The 26579-nt window shown below is 43.8% G+C and overlaps 1 protein-coding gene across 2 annotated transcripts in view; it reads right to left on the bottom strand.

Annotated features, from left to right (window-relative positions):
- The window catches only part of LOC136623923 (glypican-5-like), a 256681-nt gene that overhangs the window by 208083 nt on the left and 22019 nt on the right, over positions 1–26579 (bottom strand). For both annotated transcript variants that reach the window (XM_066598219.1, XM_066598220.1), the window contains exon 2: positions 22825–22986. In XM_066598219.1, coding sequence (XP_066454316.1) covers positions 22825–22986 — 162 coding nt within the window. The remainder of the gene's footprint in view (positions 1–22824; positions 22987–26579) is intronic.

Below are 26579 nucleotides of genomic sequence, written 5' to 3'. Positions count from 1 at the left end.
TGGTGCAAGGAGCATCTTCATTGGACAGTTGAGCAATGGAAGAACCATCTACAGAGTGACAAATCCTGTTATTCCATCATCAAATCAGACGGAGGTACTTGGGTGTGAAGGAGCTTGGGGAATGCCTTCTGCCTGAGTGTGTTGTACAGTTAAAGGGGTTGTCCCGCGGCAGCAAGTGGGTCTATACACTTCTGTATGGCCATATTAATGCACTTTGTAATGTACATTGTGCATTAATTATGAGCCATACAGAAGTTTTAAAAGTTATTCACTTACCTGTTCCGTTGCTGGCGTCCTCGTCTCCATGGTTGCCGTCTAATTTTCGCCGTCTAATGGCCAAATTAGACGCGCTTGCGCAGTCCGGGTCTTCTGCTGTCTTCAATGGGGCCGCTCGTGCAGAATGCCGGCTCCATGTAGCTCCGCCCCATCACGTGCCGATTCCAGCCAATCAGGAGGCTGGAATCGGCAATGGACCGCACAGAAGCCCTGCGGTCCACAGAGAGAGAGGATCCCGGCGGCCATCTTCAGCAGGTGAGTATGAAGACGCCGGACCGCCGGGATTCGGGTAAGTACTACCCGGTTTGTTTTTTTAACCCCTGCATCGGGGTTGTCTCGCGCCGAACGGGGGGGGGGGGGGGGGGGAGGGTGTTAAAAAAAAAACAAAAAAAACGTTTCGGCGCGGGACAATCCCTTTAAGTACGCTGGAGGTTCCGTTATGGTCTGGGAATGTTTTACATGGCATGTTGATTGTAATGACAAGAACCATGACCACGGAGGTGTGCCCTGACTTTCTACACAATAATGTGCTGCTGACAATGTGGTAATACTCTGGGAAGGGTTAGCAATACTTCCAACAAGACAATGTGCCTGGTCACAAATACAACATTGTTTGATTTGAGGATATGGATATACCATGATTGGACTGGCTGCACAGAGTCCGGACCTGAACCCTACAGAACATCTTTGGAATGAACTAGAATATCGGGTCAGGAAATATGAACAGCATGCATCTTGTTTGCAAGAACTTGCCAGAAGTTTGCAGGGAAAATGGAGGGAAATTCCAGCTGAAGTGTAGCAGGCGTTAATAGGAAGTATGCCACAGAGAGGATCCAATGTCATTAGGACCAAATGAGCCTCACTAAGTATTAACATATGGAAATAAGTACTACTTTTAATACTTGCTCAGGTGTCCAATAACGTTTGGTAGGATAGTGTATGGTAAGTGACTGCAGCATAACTTGATTGTATGTAGTTAGCTGAGAAAGTCTGTAATGTCACCTGAAGCTCAGGTTGCTGCTCTGTCCCTCGCACTTTGCACAGCAGCTATACTTCTTCAGATTGGCTGCTGTGTACTAGCTTACCTGATATTGCATAGGGAGTTGATGTCCATCATAAGAAGAATAGAATGATTATAAGTAACTGGTTAGCTGGTAACACATACACTGAATGGCCACTTTATTATGAAGCTTGCCTCCCCTGTATAGAAATGAGATCTGTAACCCCAGAGTACAGCATAAAATCCAGTAAGTTTCCATGGATCAGTTTCAGTATGAGCCCACAATAGAATGGGAAAATCAAGCTATCTGAACAACTTCCAACACGACATGGACATCGGTGCTAGACCAGTCGGGGCCAGGATTTCATACACTGCCAGCCTTGTGGGACTTTTTTGTGCAACACTGTTGAGAATATACAGAGAATGGTGTGATTGAGAGAAAACATCCATTCAAAGAAGATTTTGTGGATTTAAAGGGCCACTCCGGCAAAAACACATTCTTCTATACCAGTCTCCTGTATATATAGGTTAGCACTTCCCAATAGAATTGCATAGGTGCACGTTAAACCATGGCTGCAACATACAATAGAAGCAGAAACCAAAAAGTGGCTACAGCACTCCAAATAAATTTACTATCAGAAGTATACATACCTATAATCCAGGGGTCCCCAACTCCAGTCCTCAGGGACCACCAACAGGTCATGTTTTCAGGATATCCTATGGTAACAACGTCTGTGGCAATGTGTGAGGCACTGACAATAATTACATCACCTGTGCAACACTGAGGAAATCCCGAAAACATGACCTGTTGGCGGTCCCTGAGGACTGGAGTTGGGGAACACTGCTATAATCAATACTCTAACCACATTAAATAATGAAGGTTCTTGGTATATAATCTGATCAAATCATATTGGCCCATCTAGCAATGTCCAGGTGACCAAGCTTTCATTACCTTCTATATTCACCTAACCTACAGACCATAAGCATACAGTCAGAAGGATGAGCTATGATCTCCTCTATTATAATGGTGTGACCATTGGTAACTGTGTGCATGTCTCCCCTGTAGACAATTTCTATGGTAGAGTCCAGGTAATAGCATCACACAAACTGAGAATTTGACTAGAAAATGCATACATAGCCCCAAGTAGATCTGAGCTGGTCAGAATTGTGATCACATGACCATCTGAGGAAACGGAGGCTAGAAGTTACAGACAGAAATAAATAACCAAGGTAACACTAGCTCATTTATATATACTAGAGGGATTGCTACATGATGAGTGAATTAAAAAAGCCCTTTGTCAATGAAAGGGTTCAGAGAAGGATGTCAAGAATTGTTCTGATGAACAAGCATTGCACAGTCAAGTAAACTGCAGCTGAACACAACGCTGGTGCCCCAACTGAAGTGTCCTAATTAGAGATGAGCGAACGTACTCGGTAAGGCCGATTTCGCCAGCGAGCACCGCGATTTTCGAGTACTTCACTACTCGGGTGAAAAGTACTCGGGGGCGCTGTGGATGAGCAGGGGGTTGCAGAGGGGAGTGGGGGGGGAGAGGGAGAGAGAGAGCTCCCCCCTGTTCCGCGCTGCTACCCCCCGCTCCACCACGCCTCCCTCCGCCCCCCGGCGACCCCCGAATCTTTTCACCCGAGTAGTGAAGTACTCGAAAATCGCAGTGCTCGATTGTGAAATCGGCCTTACCGAGTACGTTCACTCATCTCTAGTCCTAATGCACAACTAGCTGTTACTTAGATCAGATGGGATATAACTAGAGATGAGCGAGCGTACTCGGAAAAGCACTACTCGCTCGAGTAATTTGCTTTATCCGAGTATCGCTGTGCTCGGGTCTGAAGATTCGGGAAGCGAGTAGTGCTTTTCCGAGTACGCTCGCTCATCCCTAGATATAACAGCTGATGACCAGTTCCAGCGCCATTGCTGTCAGAGAGAAACAGAAAGAGAAGACCCCAGTAGGCAGAAAGGCACGAACATTGGATCACTAAGTAGTGGAAAAACATAAGCTGGTCAGATGAATGCAGATTTCTGTTGCACCGTGCTGATGGGAGATTCAGACTTTGACACAAGAAGCATGAATTGGTGAACCCTTACTGTCAGCTATTCAGAACATGCCAGCACCATCATCTAATCTGCAGCATCTACAAGAAGCTTCCTGTCCGCAGGGGCCGATATTCCTGCAGAGTGTTTTCAACACCTAATGAAATCTATGCAACAAATTGCTGCAATTCTGAAGGCCAAAAGGTGCTGTAGCAAGGGGGGTACTCTTGCCTCAGGATTGCTGACCTCTCATACCAGAAATGGCGCACCACACGGGTAAACACGGCTCAGGAATAGCGTATCTCTTTGTCTGGCTCCTGCCAGCGTTTATTTCACAGCACAGCACGTCACAGCATAGCACATCACATCACACAATGTCCATAAGCACCGCAACTTGGGTGGGAGTCCAGGGGCGTAGTCCCTGTCGGACTCTTTGCCTTTTCAGGCCACCAGCCTGCAGCACCTTCCTATGCTGCGCTGGTCCTCTCTCTCTCTCCTTGGTAGGAACTGGCCTTTTATCTTGTTCCTGCTCCACCCCTTGGTTAACCCTCACACCAGAAGTCCTGTCTCTGGCCCTCTACAGGCCCTTCTGTGTACTGCACTACTACAGTGCCCAACGAGCTACTAGATGGATGTCTCTAATAAAATGACCATTCAGTGTAGAGAAGAGTCATTTGCATGGGGATACTTGAAAACTGCTCTATTTTTTTCTAATAAAGGGGAATTGTAAGAAAAAAGCATCTGTAACATACAGCAGTAACATTTGTGTCGTTAACGATAGCAAGGTGTAAAATGAGTTTTCATTACCGCCATATAGTAGGTTTTTGGCTAATTCCACTTACTCATGATCACAACAGTCTTTACATCTGGGATTGATCTTGGGAGGTCAACAAAATCAATAGCTTCTCTATTCCCTCCCTGGGTAAGATAGTCTGAGCTATCGAAAGCTCCCACGATCACTGAAGGTCTCAGGTCATGGACCCCCCATCAATGTTTATCTCTGCTTGTAGAAGTATTCTAGTGGAGTGAATGACTTCTTTCATTTGTTCAACATATTGCCTATTGAAGTTACAAAAAAGTCTCCCGATCTTGCGGGAAGGGTCAAGTGACCACATTGGGTGAAACTATTTGCAAGTTGCAGAATTAACAGAGAATTCTATAAGGCTAAATAATGGAGGATTGATATAAGATATGGTGACAGGAAAGTCATAGCTGCAAGAAATGTTCAGCTTCATGTATCCAACATGTCACAGAGTAGAGCTGTCATTTCATATTAGCTTACTGCATAAACTAATGAAGTTGTATTATATATATATATATATAAGAATTTCCCCTTTTCTAGCAGAAACAGTTCGGTAATGCAACCGTGAAGCTGCACTGAGTTTAAATTGTACCTATTATTTTATGTAGAATTCATAGACAGACACATCATATGTTGGCCATACATATGATTACGTGATTAAGTGAAAGTGGGCCAAAACAAGTGATTTCATGTTTGAAACTTTTGGACGGTGACTGACTCCTTTTGAATTTCATCATCCTATAACAGATCAGTGGAGTCTGTTTTCTGGCACCCACTCCCACCAACTGTCTGAAGGGGCTGCGGCATTTGGATGAACTATGGTCTCTTCTTCAAGACCTGAAGTAACAATTATCGGTCATATGGCCTTTCTGCTGCTCAGTCCCATTCAGGACAGGTCATCAGTAGTTGATCGTCTGGAGTCCGCCACTTGGGACCCCAACCGAGTAGCTGTAAGACGCTGAGAGCGCCACAAATGCACTGGGGTTAAGGAGGAAGCCCCTGCTCCAACCTGAAGTTTGTAATTGTAGGCACGGCTGCCATTGATTTCAATGAGAGCTACACCTGCAATCAGAGGCGTAACTTGAAGCTCCTGGGCCCCAATGCAAAACCTGGAACGGGGCCCCCAACTATAATGCTTTATTCATAACACTGGGCTTCCTATATGGAGAAGAGAGGCCTTATGGGCCCCCGAAGGCTCCTGGGCCCGGGTGCAACCGCATCCCCTGCACCCTCTATAGTTACGCCCCTGCCTGCAATAACAAGTGCTGGTCATGACACAGAAGTTGTATTATATATATAATTGTTGGTTGTAAAAATCATTAAGGTTCATTGTTGTTATACTTCCTGAATATTTATGAGCAAATTGACTATTGGGCATTACAATTATCCTGTCATAGGGGTGTGCCCCTACACAGTCTGGTACTGTCAGTAATGACTGGACAATGTTAGACAGTTTAGGGACACCCCCCCCCCCCCCCAACTAATGACAAGCCGTTGTCAACATTTTCATAAATTTGTAGAAGGATTGACACAACACAGAATTCTAAAAACACAAATCATTATTTCATACTAAAACAGATATTTCAGGAGTAGTGATAGGTGCTGTTGAAGGGGTTGTCCAACTTTAAGAACTTGGTACTTGCCCTTCCCCATGAGTAACATAAGAAATACTCGGATACTTACCTTTCCCACTGTGTCCCACGTCAGTGCGCAGTCCCCCACTCTGGTCTGAGTCTACTGCATAGCGAAAGGGTTATACTGAGATCTTACAACTCGGACAATCTCATTATAGGGTTTGGATGCCTTTGGGGAAGGGGGGGCAATTTTTTTTTTCACTCATAAGCAGGTATTTCGGGCTGACAATCATTTTGCACCGTTTGTCTATGCAGCTTCTACATATGACTGTATATACATACTGCAGACTGAGACCCAACAGATGATCCGTCAGGGAGGCTGGCTTAATGGAGACCTTATCTCTCCTCTCTTGCATTTTTTAAGACCTAATTTATGACCACAGTGCTAAACTTTGCTGTGGTGATAAATTATCTGATAAGAACGTTCAGGAGAGGAGAGAACAGAGGGAAACTAGGGGCTCATGCCCACGGACGGAGCGGGATACACCATGGTTTTACGCCGCGGGCATAACCAAAAAAGTCCCCGCTGGCGATTGCACTTTTTACCGCTTTTTTTGCGGTCTCCATTAATATTATATCAATGGAGACCTCCCACCGTGGAAAAACGCAGTAAAATAGAACATGCCGCGATTTTTTTCCTACAGCGTAAATCCGCGGCAGAATCCCGCATGCGAGGACTGAGCTATCAAGTTCAATAGAACCTAATAGCTGCATTATTCCGCGGGGAACATGGCATAAATCTGTCCGTGGGCATTAGCCCTAAGTTGTCAGTCCAGCCTCACTAATGGATCTCCTATTGAACCTCAAACTGCAGTGTCTACATACAGTGATATGTAGAAGCTGCAGAAGACAAACGGTGCAACATTATACTGTACATACATTTAAGTGAAAAAATCCCCCCCCTCCCCAAGGTGTCCATAACCTTTAAAAATAAAATTTCATCTATATATATATAAAATTGAATGTATGTCTGTGTGCGTGCGTGTCTGTCTGTCTGCGTGTCCGCTTGTCCTTTATGCGCTACTACACCATTCATCCGATCGCCATGAGACTTTGGGAAGTTGTTGAGTACACTCCTGGGAAGATTATAGGCATAGTACAACTATCCTACGATAGGTGGCGCGCGTACGAGCATCGTCGACAGTTATGCCCCCCAGAAAACAAAACAAAAAGCATTACGAGCAACGGGATGAGTGTTCAACTACAAAATGATGCATCCGCCGAACGTTTCGCAAGACAATTGCTGGATATTGAGAATGCTGAGGTAAAATGAAAGCTGTGCTGTGATTGGTTGCTATTTCTTATACTGCTGAGGTAACATGAAAGCTTTGCTGTGATTGGTTGCTATTTCTTATACTGCTGAGGTAACATGAAAGCTGTGCTGTGATTGGTTGCTATTTCTTATACTGCTGAGGTAACATGAAAGCTGCGCTGTGATTGGTTGTTATATATTATACTGCTGAGGTAACATGAAAGCTGCGCTGTGATTGGTTGCTATTTCTTATACTGCTGAGGTAACATGAAAGCTGTGCTGTGATTGGTTGCTATATATTATACTGCTGAGGTAACATGAAAGCTGTGCTGTGATTGGTTGCTATTTCTTATACTGCTGAGGTAACATGAAAGCTGTGCTGTGATTGGTTGCTATATATTATACTGCTGAGGCAACATGAAAGCTGTGCTGTGATTGGTTGCTACTTCTTATACTACTGAGGTTACATGAAAGCTGCGCTGCGATTGGTTGTTATATTATACCACTGAGGTCACATGAAAGCTGCGCTGTGATTGGTTGTTATATATTATACCGCTGAGGTAACTTGAAAGCTGCGCTGTGATTGGTTGTTATCTAGATATATAAAAACGAATGTATGTATGTCTGTCTTCGCAGCAACGCGTGACGGGTAAGCTAGTATTTAAATAAATAATAAGGCATGTCATGTATAATTTAAAATTAAGAATTAGATCTAGTCTCTTTACTATAATCCAAAATATCAAATCCTGATCTCCTCTGAGTCAGTCACATGCAGCCTGTGGCTGCCTTGTAGATGTTACTATGTAGCAAGTTTCCCCTGATTAACTGTTTAAAGGAACCACTATTTGTTACCTTTTTACAGTAATGAGTTTATTTCGGGAACATGTAGGAACGGCTGCGCTGTTCTGTTCTCCGCTTCTTGGCCTTCTTCCTTCCAACATCTTGTAATGATTATGGATTCTGAAACCTCACCCCTGCAACAATGAGCTCTTCAGAGGGCTGTCAGCAGTTTCTCACTTACACAGGGAAATTCTTGGCAGGTCTATCATAAAAAGTGGTCCACTGGATGAAATTAGAAACTGGCTACATGTTTCTACAACCAAACCATCCATTACCCTCTGGGATGCAACATCTGCTCGGTCAGACACAGGAGAGTCCCAGGACAACACGGTAAGGCAAAGGTGGCCGACCATCAATTAAGAACATGCTTTATAAAACTGCCAAAGAATACACCGATGATGATACCGCTGAGATCCGCTGATTACACTAGCCTTGTCTCCAGCTAGTTACTTTTTATCTTCCATCTATGTCCAGTCTTGTTATTTTTTTAATCCTACAGCCTAAAACATCCTTTGAGGATCTGGATCACAAGCGAAAGACAATATGTACATAACTGGGGACTACCGATTTTTGTAAATGCGGAAGACACTGGCTAGCTTCCCATGGTACATACATATTTTTTTTGCTTAAAGAAGTTATCTACTTTGGACAATTCCTATATAGTAAAAGGGTTACCCAACAGTAAACTGTTGACAGGCAACTGGCAAGCCGCTCTTATGGATTCCTAAACCCTGCAGTACTGAACATTGTCCTCACACAGACTTTTAATGGGACGTCCATGTCACCTGCGTCCTGACTAGAGGCAGATTAAGGCAAACCATGAACCCTGTATGAAGATTGTGGACCTCCCACCAGTCTATAGTTTTAACTTGGTTGCACGGGGCTATGGGTTTTCAGTAAATAATTAACAGGGATCCACGGCTTGGGATCTCTGACCATCAGTTGGTCCCATTGCTCCTGTCAATGTGGTCAGAGCTGGAAGTACATATCGCTGACAACATTGCAGTGGCCTGGTTTAGTACTGCAGGCACAGCTTCCATTGAATTCAATGGGGCCTCTACCTGCAACACCATTCCAGGCCATTGCACTAAGGACAGCACAATATACTTCCTGCACTGCCTGTGCTAACAGCAGCATTGGGAATCAGCTGATCGGTGTGGATCCTGAGGAGAGGAACCCCCACTCATCATTAATTGTCATCAATAAGTAAAACACCCATAGTCCTAGATAATCCCTTTAATGATGGTCTTAAACGTACTGCATAGATACAAGAACAGAATGGAGCTTACTGCATAGATATAATGCTAGAACCAAGCTCACTGTATGGATTAGGTATCAGAACCAAGTTTACTACATAGATACGGTACCAGAACCAAGCTTACTGCATAGATACAATAACAAAAATAAGCTTATTAAATAGACATGGTTACAGAATCAAATTTACTGCATATATACGATGCCATAAAAAAATGTGTCTGCCTCTAACAGAAAAAAAAATCCAATGACAGGATAAAAAAACCACAAAACATAAATTCATCAAAAACAGCATACTGCCAGTAGTGTAGCCCACTAATGGTCATGAATAGAGATGAGCGAGCACCAAAATACTCGAGTGCTTGTTACTCGAGTCGAACTTTCAGTGATGCTCGAGAGTTCGTTTCGAGTAACAAACCCCATTGAAGTCAATGGGCGACTCGAGCATTTTTGTATATGACTGGTGCTCCGCTAAGGTTTTCATTTGTAAAAAACACAGAAATGGATAGGGCAGGCGAGGAGCAACATGCAGGGCTGCATTTCGGGCTCCGAGGTCTCACTATTAAGCCACAATAGTGGCAAGAGTGACCCCCCCCCCCCCCCCGCACTGTCAGCATAACGATCGTTCTCCTCTGCCACAGCTGTTACAGCTGTGGCAGAGCAGAACGATGTTAGCCCATTGAATGCAATGGAGCCGGCAATGAATTCATGAATGGGTGTGAGTGAGAGCTGCCTCTGATTGGTCAGGCTGTGACCAATCAGAGGCAGCTCATTCAGCAGGCGGGGATTTTAAATCCCTGGCTGCTGAATACTACAGAGAGCAGTTTAGGAGAACTGCCAGCTGGCTGCGGCTGAACTCCGTCTGTCGGGACCAGGTGAGTATATATATTTTTTTAATTTTTACACATTTCTGGATGAATTGCAGGGAAGGGCTTATATATTTAAGCCCTCCCCGAAAATTCATTGTGCGATCGCCGGCAGCCCATTGCTTTCAATGGAGCTGGCTGTATTGCCGGCTCCATTGAATTCAATGGGCTAACATCGTTCTGCCAGGACAAGGTGAGTATATATTTTTTTTTAACTTTTTACACATTTTAGGATGATTATCGGGTAAGGGCTTATATTTTTAAGCCCTTCCCGAAAATTCATCCCGCGCTAGCTGGCAGGCCATTGCTTTCAATGGAGCCGGCTGTATTGCCGGCTCCATTGAATTCAATGGTCAGTGCTCGTTTAATCGAGACGAGCACCGCGTGGTGCTCGTCTCGAGTAACGAGCATCTCGAGCACCCTAATACTCGAACGAGCATCAAGCTCGGACGAGTATGCTCGCTCATCTCTAGTCATGAACCCTCAGAAAGCTAGAGGCGGAACAATGCAAAGATGTATCGGCCTCAGCCTCCAGGTGTCAGTCACTCTCCTCCTCTGCCATGCTATATGTGTCTTTCATTGTGGTCTTCAGCTGTAGCGTTGCTCAACCGCTCTCTTCCAAGAATGAGCAGGGCAGCCGCTGGAGAGTAGTGGTGGTGTTGGAGGCAGGAGGGCGCCATTAAGTTTGGGGAGGCCCTAGGCAATGGCCCAGTTTGCCCCACCTCATGCCAGCCCTGTAATTCATGGGGTAACTGCTTAAAGGGGTTGACCGGCTGTAAACTATTGATGACCTATCTTCAAGATAAGTCATCAGTAGTAGATTGGTGGGGGTCTTTTTCCCAGGCCCTCTGATAATCAGAGGCTAGCCGAGCGTGCTTGCTCATAGGAATGATTTCTGCAGGAAGCAGACAGCCATGTTCCTACTGCAGTGGCCAGGCTTGGTATTGCAGCGAAATTCCCATTTATTTCACTTGAATCTTTATTTCAATTAGATCTCCAAAATTCACCTTCAACATGAAATTAATAAACTTACTAATCATTTAGCATTTGTCACAAATATCCACCCTGAATGCTCAATAGGGCAAAAACAATGCTTATTCGCAAAAAATTATCTGATTTGCATTTCCTTTTTATATATGGACCCAGTTTCTTCTTCAATACTTGGGTTTAAAAGGCTCCCACACTTGGCCAGATGTTCTCCAAGCTTGTTTATTGATCATGTGAAATCGACCACTACATGTCTGTCTCGCCCCAGCTAGTATCGATGTGGCCATTCAAAATGCATATGTTGCTCTTTAGTCTCGGACACAAAAGATTTTTTGTTTTGTGTCACAGGCAGTTGCTATAATATAAAGTGGTATATTCATTGCAATTCCAGGTACATTGTTTAGTTGGTTACCTGTATTTTGTGCAACGTCCAATACATGGGCTGCACGTCTTGCAGTGGCTGCCTGTCCACGGGCGTTTTTGCATTGCGTTCCCTGTGGCGACAATTCAGCGGCGGGGAACGCAGTGAACGCGTTCCTATGGAAAGCGCAGCCCCCTGTCCACAAGCGGAGAATCATAGCGATTCTCCGCTCCTGGGCGACAAATCGCAGCATGCTGTGAATTGTCGTGATTCTCCGCGGTTAGCCTATCTGACAGATAAGCTCACCACAGAGATACCTCAGCTGGTGGCTCCTGCGGCGATGATCTGCCGCGTGATATCGCAACGACCGCTGACAGGCACCCTTAAGGTACGAACCAGGCGTTAATTCTCAGAGATAGCAAATGGGACAACCAAACCCATTTCTTCTCATTTTTTTCATGTACATGCAGGCAACTAACTACATGTCTATGCGGGTTTTTGACACAGAACGTCAAAGAGGAGGTGATGGTTTCCGTAAACTCCTCAACAGAGAAAGTTTTGGGATATTCTTATTAATAACTAGTGCCCCACTAGTTATTAATAAGAATATCCAAAAATGTATCTGACTTGATATTGCACTATTGATCTAGGGTTGCTATATATGTATTTTGCCTTTTGAGATCCGCTGTGCCTTTTGACATCTGCCTTGTCACATGGGTTGCTTTGTACGATTCTATTGGTTGTGATGTATTTTTAAACTAAGCATGCGTGGGTTGTTCAATGCGTTTTGACTAAGAGCTGCATGACAGCTCGAAACGCATCAAAACCGCGTCCTCCTGTTATCTTGCTTCTGATGGGGTTTTTAATCATAATTCATTTATTACAGATGCCGGATTTTACTTTTTCTTTCCCATTGTACCTTTGATCTCAATCAGGTTTGTCCATCTTTCGGGTGAGCTGGTGTGTTCAGTTTGTACGTACTGGTAAGTACTGGTGTAACTATAGGGGGGGATGTGGTTGCACTTGGACCCAGGAGCCTTAGGGGGTCCATAAGGCCTCTCTTCTCCATATAGGGAGCCCACTACTATGAATAAAGCATTATAGTTGGGGGCCCCATTGTAGGTTTTGCATTGGGGCCCAGAAGTTTCAAGTTATGCCTCTGATCGTAAGGATAGGTGACAAAAGTTAAATCTTGGTACAACACCTTTAAGAGGTAAAAGAGAACTATGCTGCTCAGACAGTAAGTAGTCAAAAGTTACTGATACATGCCTTGTGCATTACTTCTCCAATCCATCATCCGCTGACATTCAAAAGCAAATAAAAATCAACTCCAGATCCATTACTTTATGAGATTTCAATAGGATTCATGCTGCAATGTTCAGGAAGGATCCTTTAAGAAAATGGCAGAATCAGCCTTTTAGTATAATTTGAACCCATAATTATGTATGTAATCTATTCATGGACTCAATGAAGGGTAATTTATCGAGGCGCTATGGCCAGTTTTCTGGCATGCTAAAGGCAGCAATTTTAGCGCATGCCTTATTTTGCACCAACATTTGCAACGTTTTTCTATTTTACGCCACATTCACTACTTTTTAAAGAAGTTGCTTTTTAAAAAAGTGTCTGCAGCCCTCATGACCCATCGATTTACTATAATCTATCCCAGAAAATGGGATTATATACAAATCTAGACCAGCTCATAGTTTGTAAATATTTGAATTTTTTGGTGCACAGACATGGAAAGATGTGCTAAACTTAGGCCCAATGCACACGGGCGTTTTTGTATTGCAGTATCCGGAGCGGGGGCGTCCGCCTCCGGATTCCGCAGAAAATACTGTCCATGAACATGCTATGGAAAATCGCTTTTCCATGTCCACAAGCGGAAATCAATTGTGATTCTCCACTTGCGGAGGGAAATCGCAGCGTGTTCTATTTCAACCTGGATTCTGGAATACGTGTCATTGCCTAGCGACGGCGCGGCATAATCTGTACTGCGCATGAGCGCCATCCGGCACATCCGCAGCACAGATAAGAAGACAGCGGATAGGTAGGCGGGGGTTACCGGCCGGGCACAGGGTCGGATTCCGCTGCCGGATCTCGCATGTTAAATTTGACCCGATCGTGTGCCTTTGGCCTTATTGAGAGGCATGCACCTCTTAGTTTTGGCACATTCTTCTGTAGCATATTATACATTGAGACTGGAGGATGAAGCGCCAGTCCTAATAAATTCCTTTTCTTTATCTTCCAGCTATTAATTACAAATGCATGTAATTAATGCATAAAAAATAGCAGAAAAATGCCCCAATAAACTCTCCCTGGGGGAGTAAACACATCCAAGATGCTATTTGTGCCTCATTTATTTGTTATTGTATCTGTGGTTTACTCGAACATTTTAGATTTTACTTGCGCTGCGTGCAAAAGTCTCCCTGGATCTTCCCATCTACAAAATTGACAATTTAAATTTTAAGAGTCGTTCTGAAATATGAATTTCATTATACATGTGGTAATCATTTACTAAAAATGTGAGAATGTTTACGGTATGTAATGAGGATGTGTGACAGCCCCGGCGCCATATGTCCCCTTGGCTGCTTTCAGTGCATCGCTAAAATAAGCGCCTTATGCACACTGCCATATATGGTGTCCATAGCCTCCCGTGCACCTGTACATGGAGAATACAATGCTTCACAGCAAAAACATTTTCATAGAGTATCATGGAGTCCGCAATAAAATTGCTACAACTGTTTTTGATCATACTTTATCATTCTTAATATAACTAATAATAACCCAATAGTGACTCAATAATAAAAGATGTCACAACTGAATGGTGAATATAACATTTAACTTTAAAACATTAAAACTTTAAAACAATTTTAGATAAAAAAAGAATTAAATTTATACTTTATTAATAGAGATGAGCGAACACCAAAATGTTCGGGTGTTCGTTATTCGTAACGAACTTCCCGTGATGCTCGAGGGTTCGTTTCGAACAACGAACCCCATTGAAGTCAATGGGCGACCAGAACATTTTTGTATTTCGCCGATGCTCGCTAAGGTTTTCATGTGTGAAAATCTGGGCAATTCAGGAAAGTGATGGGAATGACACAGTGACGGATAGGGCAGGCGAGGGGCTACATGGTGGGCTGCATCTCAAGTTCACAGGTCCCACTATTAAGCCACAATAGCGGCAAGAGTGCCCCCCCCCCCCCACTGTCAGCATAAAGATCGTCCTCCTCTGGCACAGCTGTAACAGCTGTAGCAGAGAAGAACGATGTTTGCCCATTGAATTCAATGGAGCGGCAATACAGCATGTTCCACTGAATGCAATGGGCTGCCGGCGATCGCAGGATGAATGGTCGGAAAGGGGTTAAATATATAACCCCTTTCCTGCAATTCATCCAGAAATGTGTTACACTAAAAATATATACCGGCGTATAAGGCGACGGGGCGTATAAGACGACCCCCCAACTGTCACCTTATACGCCGGCAATACAGTGGAGCAAAGAATAAAAAGCATTACTTACGTTTTTAGATGATCTGCGGCGCTCCTGCAGGCTGTCACTCCCTCCTGGTCCACGGCAGACAAGCTTTCTCTATGAAAGGCTTTAAATCCCTGCCTCCAGGAAGACACGTGCCTTCAGCCAATCACAGCCAATGACAATGATGTCATTGAATGGCTGTGATAGGCTGTGTTTCTGGAGGCGGGGATTTCAAGCCTTGAAATCCCCGCCTCCAGAAACACAGCCAATCACAGCCATTCAATGACATCTTTGTCATTGGCTGTGATTGGCTGAAGGCACATGTGCTTCTGGAGGCAGGGATTTAAAGTCTTTCGTGGAGAAAGCAATACTCTGCCGTGGACCAGGAGGGAGTGACAGCCTGCAGGAGCGCCGCAGATCATCTAAAAACGTAAGTAATGATTTTTATTCTTTGCTCCACTGTATTACCGGCGTATAAGGTGACAGTTGGGGGGTCGTCTTATACGCCCGGTCGCCTTATACGCCGGTATATATTTTTAGTGTAACACATTTCTGGATGAATTGCAGGAAAGGGGTTATATATTTAACCCCTTTCCGACCATTCATCCTGCGATCGCCGGCAGCCCATTGCATTCAGTGGAACATGCTGTATTGCCGCTCCATTGAATTCAATGGGCAAACATCGTTCTTCTCTGCTACAGCTGTTACAGCTGTGCCAGAGAAGAAGGATTTGTCTTCTATATGTTCTCAATGGGGTCAGCGCTGCTGCCGCTGGCCCCATTGAGCGCATATAGAATGCATCCATAGCGAGCAGCGGGAGGGGCAGATTTCAATACTCGGGTGACACCTTATCTCCCCAGCCACTCACAGCAGGGGGGTGGTATAGGGCTTAAACGTTGCAGGGGGAAGTTGTAATGCCTTCCCTGTCTTTATATTGGCCAAAAAAAAGCGCTAACGTCTCAGGGAAGAAAGTTTAATTTACCAGAACACCGCATGGTGTTCGTTACGAATAACGAACATCCCGAACACCCTAATATTCGCACGAATATCAAGCTCGGACGAACGCGTTCGCTCATCTCTATTTATTAACCCTTTGCAATCCAATTTTGAATTCAGGGTTTCCTAGAGGGTTTTCTCTTTCTGCTATTATACAATAGTGCCATCTGCTGGCTAGAGCCAGTACTGTGGAATGGGACATGCTGGAGAGGCCCCTGACAACAGAGCGGCCAGTAATATACAGTAAGAATACCCTGCCGGACGTCTTCCAACATCGGAACTGTACAGCCTTCAATCAGAATGTCTTTAGACGTCAGACAATGGATTGGAAAGGGTTAAACCCACACGTTTTACTGTAAATTGCCTCTACCTATTTGCATAAATGTCCCAGAGGAGCATGCATGGCCTTATAAGTCTCCTCACAACTTATAAGTCCTCTCCCTAAGGAGAAACCATACTCTTTCAAGCTTCTTAATCAGCATATGTCAATGGTCTGACCAGCACTACTGAGTATTCACATTTTTTGATCCTGTTACTCAAGTTCACATGACCCTACAGTCCCCAAACCTAGGCCCGTTACTAGGACATGTTCTAATCTCTCTCCTCTGGTTGTACCAGGTCACATGGGTCACTGTTATGGCCAATGACAACTATCCCCTGTTGATTGACTGGTTAATATATATTAAGCCCATGAGAGATGAGGGTAATATGGCTGACGAGCAGTAGATTCTTTTTGCACTTAACAATGAGGGCAGTAGAAGTCTACAGCAAAACCAGATGAGCTTACAACGGCATCTGCACATACTGTAAGGATTCAGAAGCAACGGCAAATTTTCAGTCTTGCCTGAAGGTACGGCTCAAGTTGCATAAGGTTTAAATATTAGTAAGTGAAGCAAGATGTGACTATTTATTGTTATGCTACAAGGAACTGCTCGGTTCATCCTCATAGCCTCCAAGTAGACCATGGACTGAAGAGATGAGACCTTTGCATTTTTCATGGTCCGTCATTCGTTTGCTCCCTTCATTGCCAACTAATGTCATTATACTCAGTTAAGCAGGAAGATTTACATGACTACGGGGAAGGCGATACAGAATGAAATATGGACACACCACTGCGTGACATGGCCGCTGCAGTCCTTTAATAGCAACTTATAAACTTAACATATTAACTTATTGCATATAACCAAAAACGCACGAAGTGTACAGAATTTAGAGATGCAGTAATGAAGAAGTAACAAGCCCAATACCATCAGCCCATCCATTACCCTCAGCCGCCAACACTGCCTCGAGAGCACCTGAACAACAATTAAGCTGTGGACACCCATGTCTCGCTATGGGTGGCTTGAACTGCAGATCATTCACGCGGGTACCTCTTGCAGATTCCGCAATTCAAACCCTCTCATGGACATGAGCCCTTGGGCTTCATTCACACAAGCACATAAATGGCGACGCTTTTATGGCCGACCGATATACACAAGTATCTGAGGCATTGGTTTCCAGTGCATTTGTTCACACGGGCGAATATACGGCGCATAGATACGTCAAACCGTGAAAAATGGACCGTACACGATCGAAATACAGCCAGCGTATATATGGTGGCTGAAAGGATAGTTCTGGAACTATCTTTTGCCTCATATACAGCGGCAGCTCCCATAGACTCCTATGGGAGCTGGACAAAGAAAGTGAGGGGGAGGCATTTTAGTGGTGTCCAACACTGCAAAAAGCTTACAGGTGCTTCTACGTAGACATTGGAAGGCATCCCAAGGATTTTTGCAGGTTTTTTTTTCAAGGGTGCTACTTATTTTTTTGCTAAAAGGTCACTCCTGGTCATGTGAATGGGTGGGCAAAAGGCTGGCCCTGATCGTGGAAAAACTGCCGGTCGTGCAATTTCACAATGCGGTCGATAGACCACAAAAACCCATACACTCGTGTGGAGGAGACCTTTAGACCACATCTCACTGCCTGCTGGCATGACAATTAACCACCTTTTCACCACCAACCGAATAGGAAGAGCAGGTGGGGAAGCTTCACTTCTGTCTCCTGGCAGAGGATGGCTGCCTGACGCTACATCCACACCTTATAAGGACTACCTCCCACCAGCTTCACCCAACTGTACCCTGGTAAACCCCAACCCACCAGACTATTAATCCTTGCATACCCAGTCTCCCACCCCAGTCATGCTTCATTTTGTAAACTTTGTGACTCCATTCTCACTGGTTGTAATAGAAATATTGTCACCTTCCGATATTAGAGTATAATATCCATACTGGCAAAGCCTAGTTTCAGTTTGCACTTATAAAAACCAAAGAATACAAGAAAGAAAGGATATCGGATATAATTTTCAGGAACCTGATGATGTGTCATTGTTGGCAATTCAAAAGCAGGTGTAATGTGCAGTTCCTCAGTCCCAATGCAAATCCTATAACAGGGTGCCCCACCTACCATTTATAATACTGACTAGTAATTATTAAGAAATTATAGGACCAGTGTTTCTGGTGGTGCAATGCACCACACAGCTCTGCTACATGCACATCAAACACACACAGCTCTGCTACATGCACGTCACACACACAGCTCTGCTACATGCACATCACACACACAGCTGTGCTACATGTACGTCACATACAGTTCTGCTACATACATTTTTCATCACATACAACAGGGTTCAGATCCAGCACAGCACAGTTCTGCACACACTGATCATCCCCTGGTCATGTGACCCCCGGACTCCTCCCACACAGGTGACTAATCACATGATGGTGACAGGTCCTGTAAGCACATGGCTGCTGTCCGGCTCTGCAGGTTTTTAATAAAGTTCGAAGCCCCAGTGACTGATCCCATGATGGTGGCATCTTTACATGTAACTCACATAGTTGCTCACTTACAGACAGGATGTAGTTAGTGTTCCATAGCAACTGAGGTCGCGTGGGTTTGTAGGGGATGTAATCCGTCTGTAATCAGCACAGGGATGAAGGACCTGTAATGACATCACTGTCATGTGATCAGGGGTGGAGCATGTAACTCACTCACTCACGGACGGACAGGTGGTCGTTAATATTTTGATGTCTTCTCAAGTGTCAAAGGGGCCCCGTCAGACACCAGGGCCATAGTGCAATTGCTTTGCTACCTCTGCACCCCTTATAGCTACGCACCTGTACAGAATTATATCATTCAGGACACAGAAATAAAAATACTGTATAGTTACTCCAGCCGCAATTAGTAACTTAACAAATATGGCTTATTTAGCGCATGATCCATATGTCAATGCTATGATAAGAGTATCATCTAGTTTATACATCCCCCTATCATCGTGGCAGAACAAGTCCAACAGGCACAAACCTTGAATTGGGATCTATGTCCCTAAATGAATAAGGAGATGGATATTAGTCCATCGGTAAGAGAACAACATGAGTGGGGCAGTACAATATATCGATAATCTGATGGAGATACTGACACTGATGTCTCTTGGTACATAAAGAGACGGATGCTAGTCCATGTGTTAAAAAGTAACATCAGTGGATCAGTATTATGAATAAATAGGTTGATGGATATATTGACACTAATGTTCTTGATATAATCTATACATATGAACATTGTTCCTCCCTGTGGGAATAGGGTTGAGATGACTACACTAAAATGAGTGTAAAAGAAGAGAAGAAACACTAGCTTATACCAGCATAGTTCCCTCTGGACCATTATTATAGCAATAGTATATTGTGTTGAGTCATATGTTATATCTGCCATTTATGTCCCTATGAGGCTGGCTATATGACTATCTGTATATATTTTGTATGTTGACGCCATTTTTAGATTTTATTATTGTTAAATGAATAAAGGTTACATTTTAGTTCTTTTCAGTGACCTCAGTTTATGCATCACAATGTAATTATCAATAAGGAAAAGCTCTTCGGAAAATGAGATATGTGAAACAAATACTCAACCAGGCTGAGGAGCCTCCTACGTGTCTAAGAAGCTTCTAAGTAGATTAGATGTGTGGGGGAGCTCATGATAAGACCTAATTACCGTACCTTGTTCCTAAAATGAGTATATTTTATGGGGCTATAGACAAATGGAAATACATGTTTGACTCAATGGTTTGTCAAGAAGCAACTGAGTAATTTTTGGGGCCGGTTAACCCTTTGCAATCCAATTGGATTGAGGATTCAGGGTTTCCTAGGGGGCTTTCTCTTTCTGCCATTATACAATGGCGCCATCTGCTGGCTAGACCTAGTACTGCAGTATGTAACATGCTGGAGAGGCCCCTGACAACAGAGCGGCCAGTAATATACAGTAAGAATACCCTGCTGGACGTCTTCCGACATCGGAGCTATACAGCCTTCAATCAGAATGTCTTCAGACGTCAGACAGTGGATTGGAAAGGGTTAAAAGAATGGGAGTCTTTGTATATGAGAATATTGGAGGAGTGATCCGATAATGTATAGGTTTCTGTAATAAGCTCCAAGCACCTGAACATTTATTATAACCTATATTAGATTGATATCAACGTCTACAATGGTTAATACAGAAGTAGACGTAGTCAGCTAACAGGTGTCAGGCAAGCACTCAGCCCTCCTCCCTCCATAGAAATAACATGCATATTAGTCGAGGGATTGACAGTAATAATAAACTCCCTATAATGAACATAGTAGATATGCATGTTATTTCTATGCAGGGAGGTGAACAGCTGTCAGACACTCTTCGCAACGCTGGGAAAAACCATTGAGGGAATAAAAAGGCCAGATTAGCTCACAGACAGACCTCACCAAAACCTATGACATATCTAGTTAGGGTTACTGGAAGCAGACCTTTGGTTTAACTGTACTCTCAGATAAATCAATGCTGTGGAATTTCCGTAAGTCAAATATCAGTTTCCTGCTTGGTGAAAGCAAAACCAGACATGCCTGCTATACATTAGTGTACGATGAAGAGGTCTTCATGTGATGAGTAAAACTGTGGATGAGTTTCAATTCTCAGGATTGACGTTTCAGCCATGATAGCAGGACTGGTAGAGTAATATTGTTCATAAAGATGGTATGAGGCTGAGCATGATAAATGAGACTGAAAACCATACTTGGCAACTTTTGGAAGACTGGAGCGTGTTGCAAAACTTTTTGCATGCAGGCCATGCCCCTTTTCAAAAAACACACCTTACTTTTTTACATTCCACACCCCTTATTTATAGCCCACACCCCCTGGAGCAGGGCCACAAAAAGGAAGGGGGTACCTAATGACTCCCCATCCTGCTAATACCTCCACCTTTCAAAGTGCCTCCTACACAATTTTAATGCCTTCTTTGTTCCCTTACACAGTACAAATTCCCCTTTTCTGCCCCCACAAAGTAATAATGCAGTTTTTTTTCCCAGGTGGAACCACCCCTTTTACGACCACAGTAAATAATGAAAGGGAAGAGCTGAGTCATTGGGAAATTACAGGAAAGCTACTTTAACTCTGTGTTCACAGGGTGAAATTCACCCCTTTAAAAGCATTGTCCAACCAAAAGCATTTTTTGTTGCATTTTCTTGTGCAGATCTGCACATGAAATTTGTCAGTACCTGTGATATGAGTGCCTGTATCCCCCTCTAAGCAGTTTTTGTGGGTACATGCATGTAACAGCATGAGAAATTGACTAGAAATGAATCCATAAGACCCAAACACGAAATTTGTCCTATCAAAGGGCAAAATCGACATGCAAAATTCCGACGTGAAAAATCGTATTACTACGCATTTCTGCATCAAGAAATAACATATCACTTTTTTAAGTTTTGGTGTAGTCCCTGTATCTGAAATCTGCATGTGGATTTTGCCTATTAACAGGGCGAAATCCATATGCGGATTAGCAACAAAAACCATGCCAGAATGACGCGGAATTCTGCCATGTGAACATACCCTAAAGGGGTTTTCTGAGACTAAAATGTTAAAAGCCTATCCTCAGGAGGTACTGGTGTGTCTTGTCTCCACCAGAACTAGGGGTGGACACATGGGTTGGCCGGCCACAGTGACAGGGAACACCCCGTTACTCCCCCCGGGTTAGGGATGTCTTAGAGTTAGGTATGTCTTAGGGCTATGGATGTCTTATTCTTAGGGATGTGCTCACCACCCCCTCATGCGACTCTCTGCTACTGTTCGGCTGGGATGCATGGCGAGTGGTGGAGAGAGACAGCGAGGCCACCATAAGCTGTGCCGGCAAAGGGGATTATAGCTCCGTGTGGTGATGGGAGGCCTCCGGGGAGAGTAACAGCGGGATATGGGAGCGGAGCTCATCCGGCACTTACATACATGCAGGTGTGTGGGGTTAAGTGCCGGTAGCTCCATGAACAGCGGACAAGCGGTGAGGGGAGAACACAGAGCGGGCAGCAAACTGCGGCCGAGCAGTAATGGGAGAAGGTAGACACCGGGACAGTGACAGGTGATGGAAGCACAGCCTGACAGTGCGACAGATGCTGCAGCAGTGGAACTGGGAGCTTACATGGGCGGTGAGTGAAGGGTCAGAGAGAGCACCAGGGAGACCGGCGCTGGGAGCTGACATGTCAGTCAGCTCAGTGCTGGGGGCGTTGTTTGTGGGTGTGCTGTTTATCTCCACCTATTCTTCTGGTGGAGACAAGATACACCAGTACCTTCTCAGGATGAGTCATCAATATTTGATCGGCTAGGGTTTGACTTCCGGCACTCTCGCCCATCAGCTGTTGAAAAGGCCGTGGCACTTAGGTGACTGCTGCGGCCTCTTCTCTGACTTGTAATATCACATACATTCATCACAAGGCCTATGTGCATCTTAGTCTCATACAAGTGCATGAGAATGAACTGCAAAACCAGGCACCACATTTACTACAAAATGTATGGCACTGTGCCTAGGTTACACTAAAGAGGCCGCTAGGCTAACCCAAGAACTGTGGCCTATTCAAGCAGATAACTGGTAGGGGTGCAGGGACACAATACAAAATGAACTAGGATACTTGAACACATGGACAATTAATTGAGAGTTAAGTATCATGGGGGAATGCAAATGATAGGCTGTTGTGTGCTAGGCTCTCACCTTGGAAGGCAGACGTATGTGCAACAATCATAAATTTCAGCTCAAAGTTCAAGGCTTGAATGTTATGAGTCAGCTTTCTCCTCACTGCAGCCTGGTAGCTCTCCTCCATCTTCCTGGTACAACATGTTGGGGCCTTCGGTTCACAGATCTGGAGGTCAGATTCTGTAAAATACAAGAAGGACAGTAGAAACAAATGTTACATATAATTCGGCTATTACCTCTAGTCATCCTAAAACAACCATGCTTTCCAAGTGGTTTTCAATTGCAGATAATATCACCCTCACTTGTTCTGCAAGGCAAATTTTATTTTATGGGCCTGGACAAGGGTCTAGAATGTCAGCATGCATTGACATAACACCATGGTAAGAACAAGACTTAAAGGAGTTGTACCAAGATTGACATTTATCACCTATCCACAGGATTGGTAATAATAGTTTGATTGGTGGGGAGCTCACCACTGAGACCCCCACCATTCCTGACAACAGTGGTCCTATGTCTCCCTCTGCTTCTCACTGCAGGCTCTCTGTATCCCCTACAGTGAGGAGGACCCTGAATAAAGCAGTGGTGCTGCTCCATTTATCTTCAATGGGGCAGACATCAATAGCCAAGTACAAGCACTCAACCATCTCTGGCAGACCCATTGAAAATGACTTGAGCATCACCGCTCATGAGCAGCTACCGCTCTATTCAATCCCATATTCTCAGGATCAATGGGGTCTCATCAGTGAGGCCTCCATGATCAGAGTTTTATCCCTTATCTTATGGTGATAAAAGTCAATCTTGATACAACCCCTTTAAAAGCTTGTCTAACCAAAAGAAGTTACTCCCTAGCCACAGGACAGGCAATAACTAGATGACTGGTAGGAATCCAAATTCTGGGACACCCTACTGACCACGAAAGTCCATGAATAAATTGAGGTAACGGTCACACTTGTGCACCATGATCCCATTTATTTTAATGGGACTGCCAGATCAGCTAGTTATCTTGTATCCTGTGGATAGGCAATAACTTCTCTTGGTGGGACAATCAATGTTGCTTAAGGTATGTGTTCTGCGTGCTAAAATAGAGAGGTGCACTTTATGAGGTTCTGCTGAAATCTAATATTTTACCTAAATAAATGACATAAATAGAAAAGTTTTGTAAAGACAGCAAGAAATATAACTGGTAGAGTGGGCTGCGGAGTGAAAATACAGTGCTGATAACCACAAGTAAAATGCGTGCAACCAGTTAATGTACTGGAATCTGACCATGTTATGTTAAGTCTTCATGCGGTTACATGATAAAACCACTCTAGTTCCCTTTGGGCTTCAGCAAACATGCAGACCACTATATTGGCCCACGAACACAGTAAATCCATGTGCTCAGATCATGTATAGTAGGGTATGAGTCCCAACGGGTCTGTATTACAAGCATATGGACACTACAGGGTTTGTCCGCAACACAAAGTACCCTCCAATACCTCTGTAATACTATATTTAATGGAATACGCCATCATTTGTACATTTGCTCACTGATTCATGATTTTAAAATTGGAGGCACTTCCATATAGTACAACCTATACATAATACAACCAAGTGCAATTCCAATATATTTTCTGGCTGTAGAAGTTTTTAAACTTCAAATGGTGATTAAATCACAAATTAAAGGGCCGTCTCATAAAAACAATTAGGACACACAGATGTGGCGGAGGACCGCCCTCCATGAACCAGAACACTTCTCCTTCGAAACAAAAACATAGAAAATTGACGCCAGACAAAGACGCCATGTCCATCTAGTCTGTTCTTATATTATTTCACTGTAAGGCCAGGCTCACAGGAGTCGGTTGGATTACGCATATTGAAGAAGGACTGATTTGGTGAAAGAAGCTTTTTATTGCAAAACATTATGAGCCCGCAAAATCCCTGTTTCGAGGCAAGGACGTCTCCCTCAGTTTGGCTGGGTTAAAGCATTAGAAGGTCTTATTCACATGATCGTATATACGCAGCTATTTAGCCGCATTAAAAAAACACGACCATCTGAAGCATTGGATTCCAATGTATCCATTCAGACGTTTGGCCGCATAAAAAAAAATAGCGACCGGAAAAAATAGCACATTGGCTACCGATGTTATATGCAGCAATAAAAGATAGGTTTTGCCCTATCTTTGGCCGAGATACACTGTAAACTCCGATAGGCTCCTAAGGGAGCTGAAAAAAAGGGAGGTGGAGGGAGTTTACCTGCGTCCAACTCTGGGAAAAGAAAACAGCTGGCTCTATTTAAGCATTAGTAGTCAATCCGAGGATTTCTGACAACCGAGGGATTTCCACGCTGCAGCATATTTTTTCGCCGATACGCTGCAGTCGTCCGTGTGAATGGACGAGCAAATGCGGCTAAAGCTCTGGACTTGATCATGGCTATTCTTCATTCATGAAATTTTTAGCCTTGATCAGCTGAGTGTAAAAATGCATACGGTCATGTGAAGAAGGGCTTATAGGATATGGTTAGTAAAACAAGTATATAGAGTGTTTAACATAATAAAGTAGACAAAACTAATGTATACATAGACGTAATAAAATATAGATGGATAGAAAACCAATTTATATCACAAAGTGAAGCAATATACCAAATTAATATATTAAGCATTAAAACAAATACATAAGAGGTTTAAGGTGCCATACTGAGATTTCAATGTTAGGGCTCAGTCACACAGGCGCCGATCCGCCTGTTTTTTTGCACGATAAGACCGCTGCACTGCAGGTGCGAACGACTCTCCGCACCGCCGGAACAAAGAACACATGGCTGGCAATGGAGCCGGTCATGCAGAGATTCGTCCGCATGCGGTACGGCTGTTTTATCGTGCAGAAACACGGGCGGATCGGTGCCTGTGTGACTGAGCCCTAAGTGTAACAAAAGAAGGCAATAGATACAATAATACCATAATAGTAATCCTAATGTAATACAAATAATGATAATTGAAAACAGCAATACAAAGCTAGGACAGTGCAAAATAAAACAAAATTATAATAATCCTATTCTGGGATTTTGCTGCCTTGTAATTTCATCTAATAAAATGCTTAATTTACCTAATCTGTTCTTCAACAATTTTTTGGAGTGTTATGCCTTTTTCAGTAGTTCCATTTACTTCTCTCTAAGTTTTTTAAGTCTTTCCTGATAAGTTTTGTTCTTGAGACTTTCCACCATTTTTGTGGCCCATCTTTGGACTTGTTCTATTTTATCAATGTCTTTCTGTGGATGAGGTCTCCAGAACTGATCACAGTATTCCAGATGTTGTCTCACCAGAGCTCTATGCAGTGGGATCACAATCTCCCTCTTTCTACTGGTTATACCTCTTGTTATACAGCTGAGCATCCTACGTGCTTTATTTACTGTCTCACCGCACTATGGACTCATTCTGAAGCTGACAGGAATCATAATCTGTAAAATTGTTCTCTTCGGAAGTCCAGGATAAGACAGAACAGCCGATACAATACTCCAGCTGAGGATTTCTTTTCCCCAAGTCCATTATTTTACATTTGGAAACATTGAACTGCAGTTTCCGTAGTTTTGACCATTTATCCAGTAAGACTAGATCATTCTCCATGTTACAGACTCCACCAGGAGCATCAACCCTACTGCTCACTTTTGAGTCATCAGCAAACAGATAAACCTCACCTATTAAACCTTCTTATGTCACTTACCAACATATTACAAAGAACAGGACCCTGGACAGACCCTTGTGGTCCCCACTTGTCACTCATCCCTGTTCCCAATACAT

The sequence above is a fragment of the Eleutherodactylus coqui genome, chromosome 1, assembly GCF_035609145.1.
Source record: "Eleutherodactylus coqui strain aEleCoq1 chromosome 1, aEleCoq1.hap1, whole genome shotgun sequence".
In the NCBI taxonomy this organism is placed as follows: Eukaryota; Metazoa; Chordata; class Amphibia; order Anura; family Eleutherodactylidae; genus Eleutherodactylus; species Eleutherodactylus coqui.
Note: the sequence above shows the minus strand (reverse complement) of the source record. Positions and strands in the feature narration are given on the sequence as shown.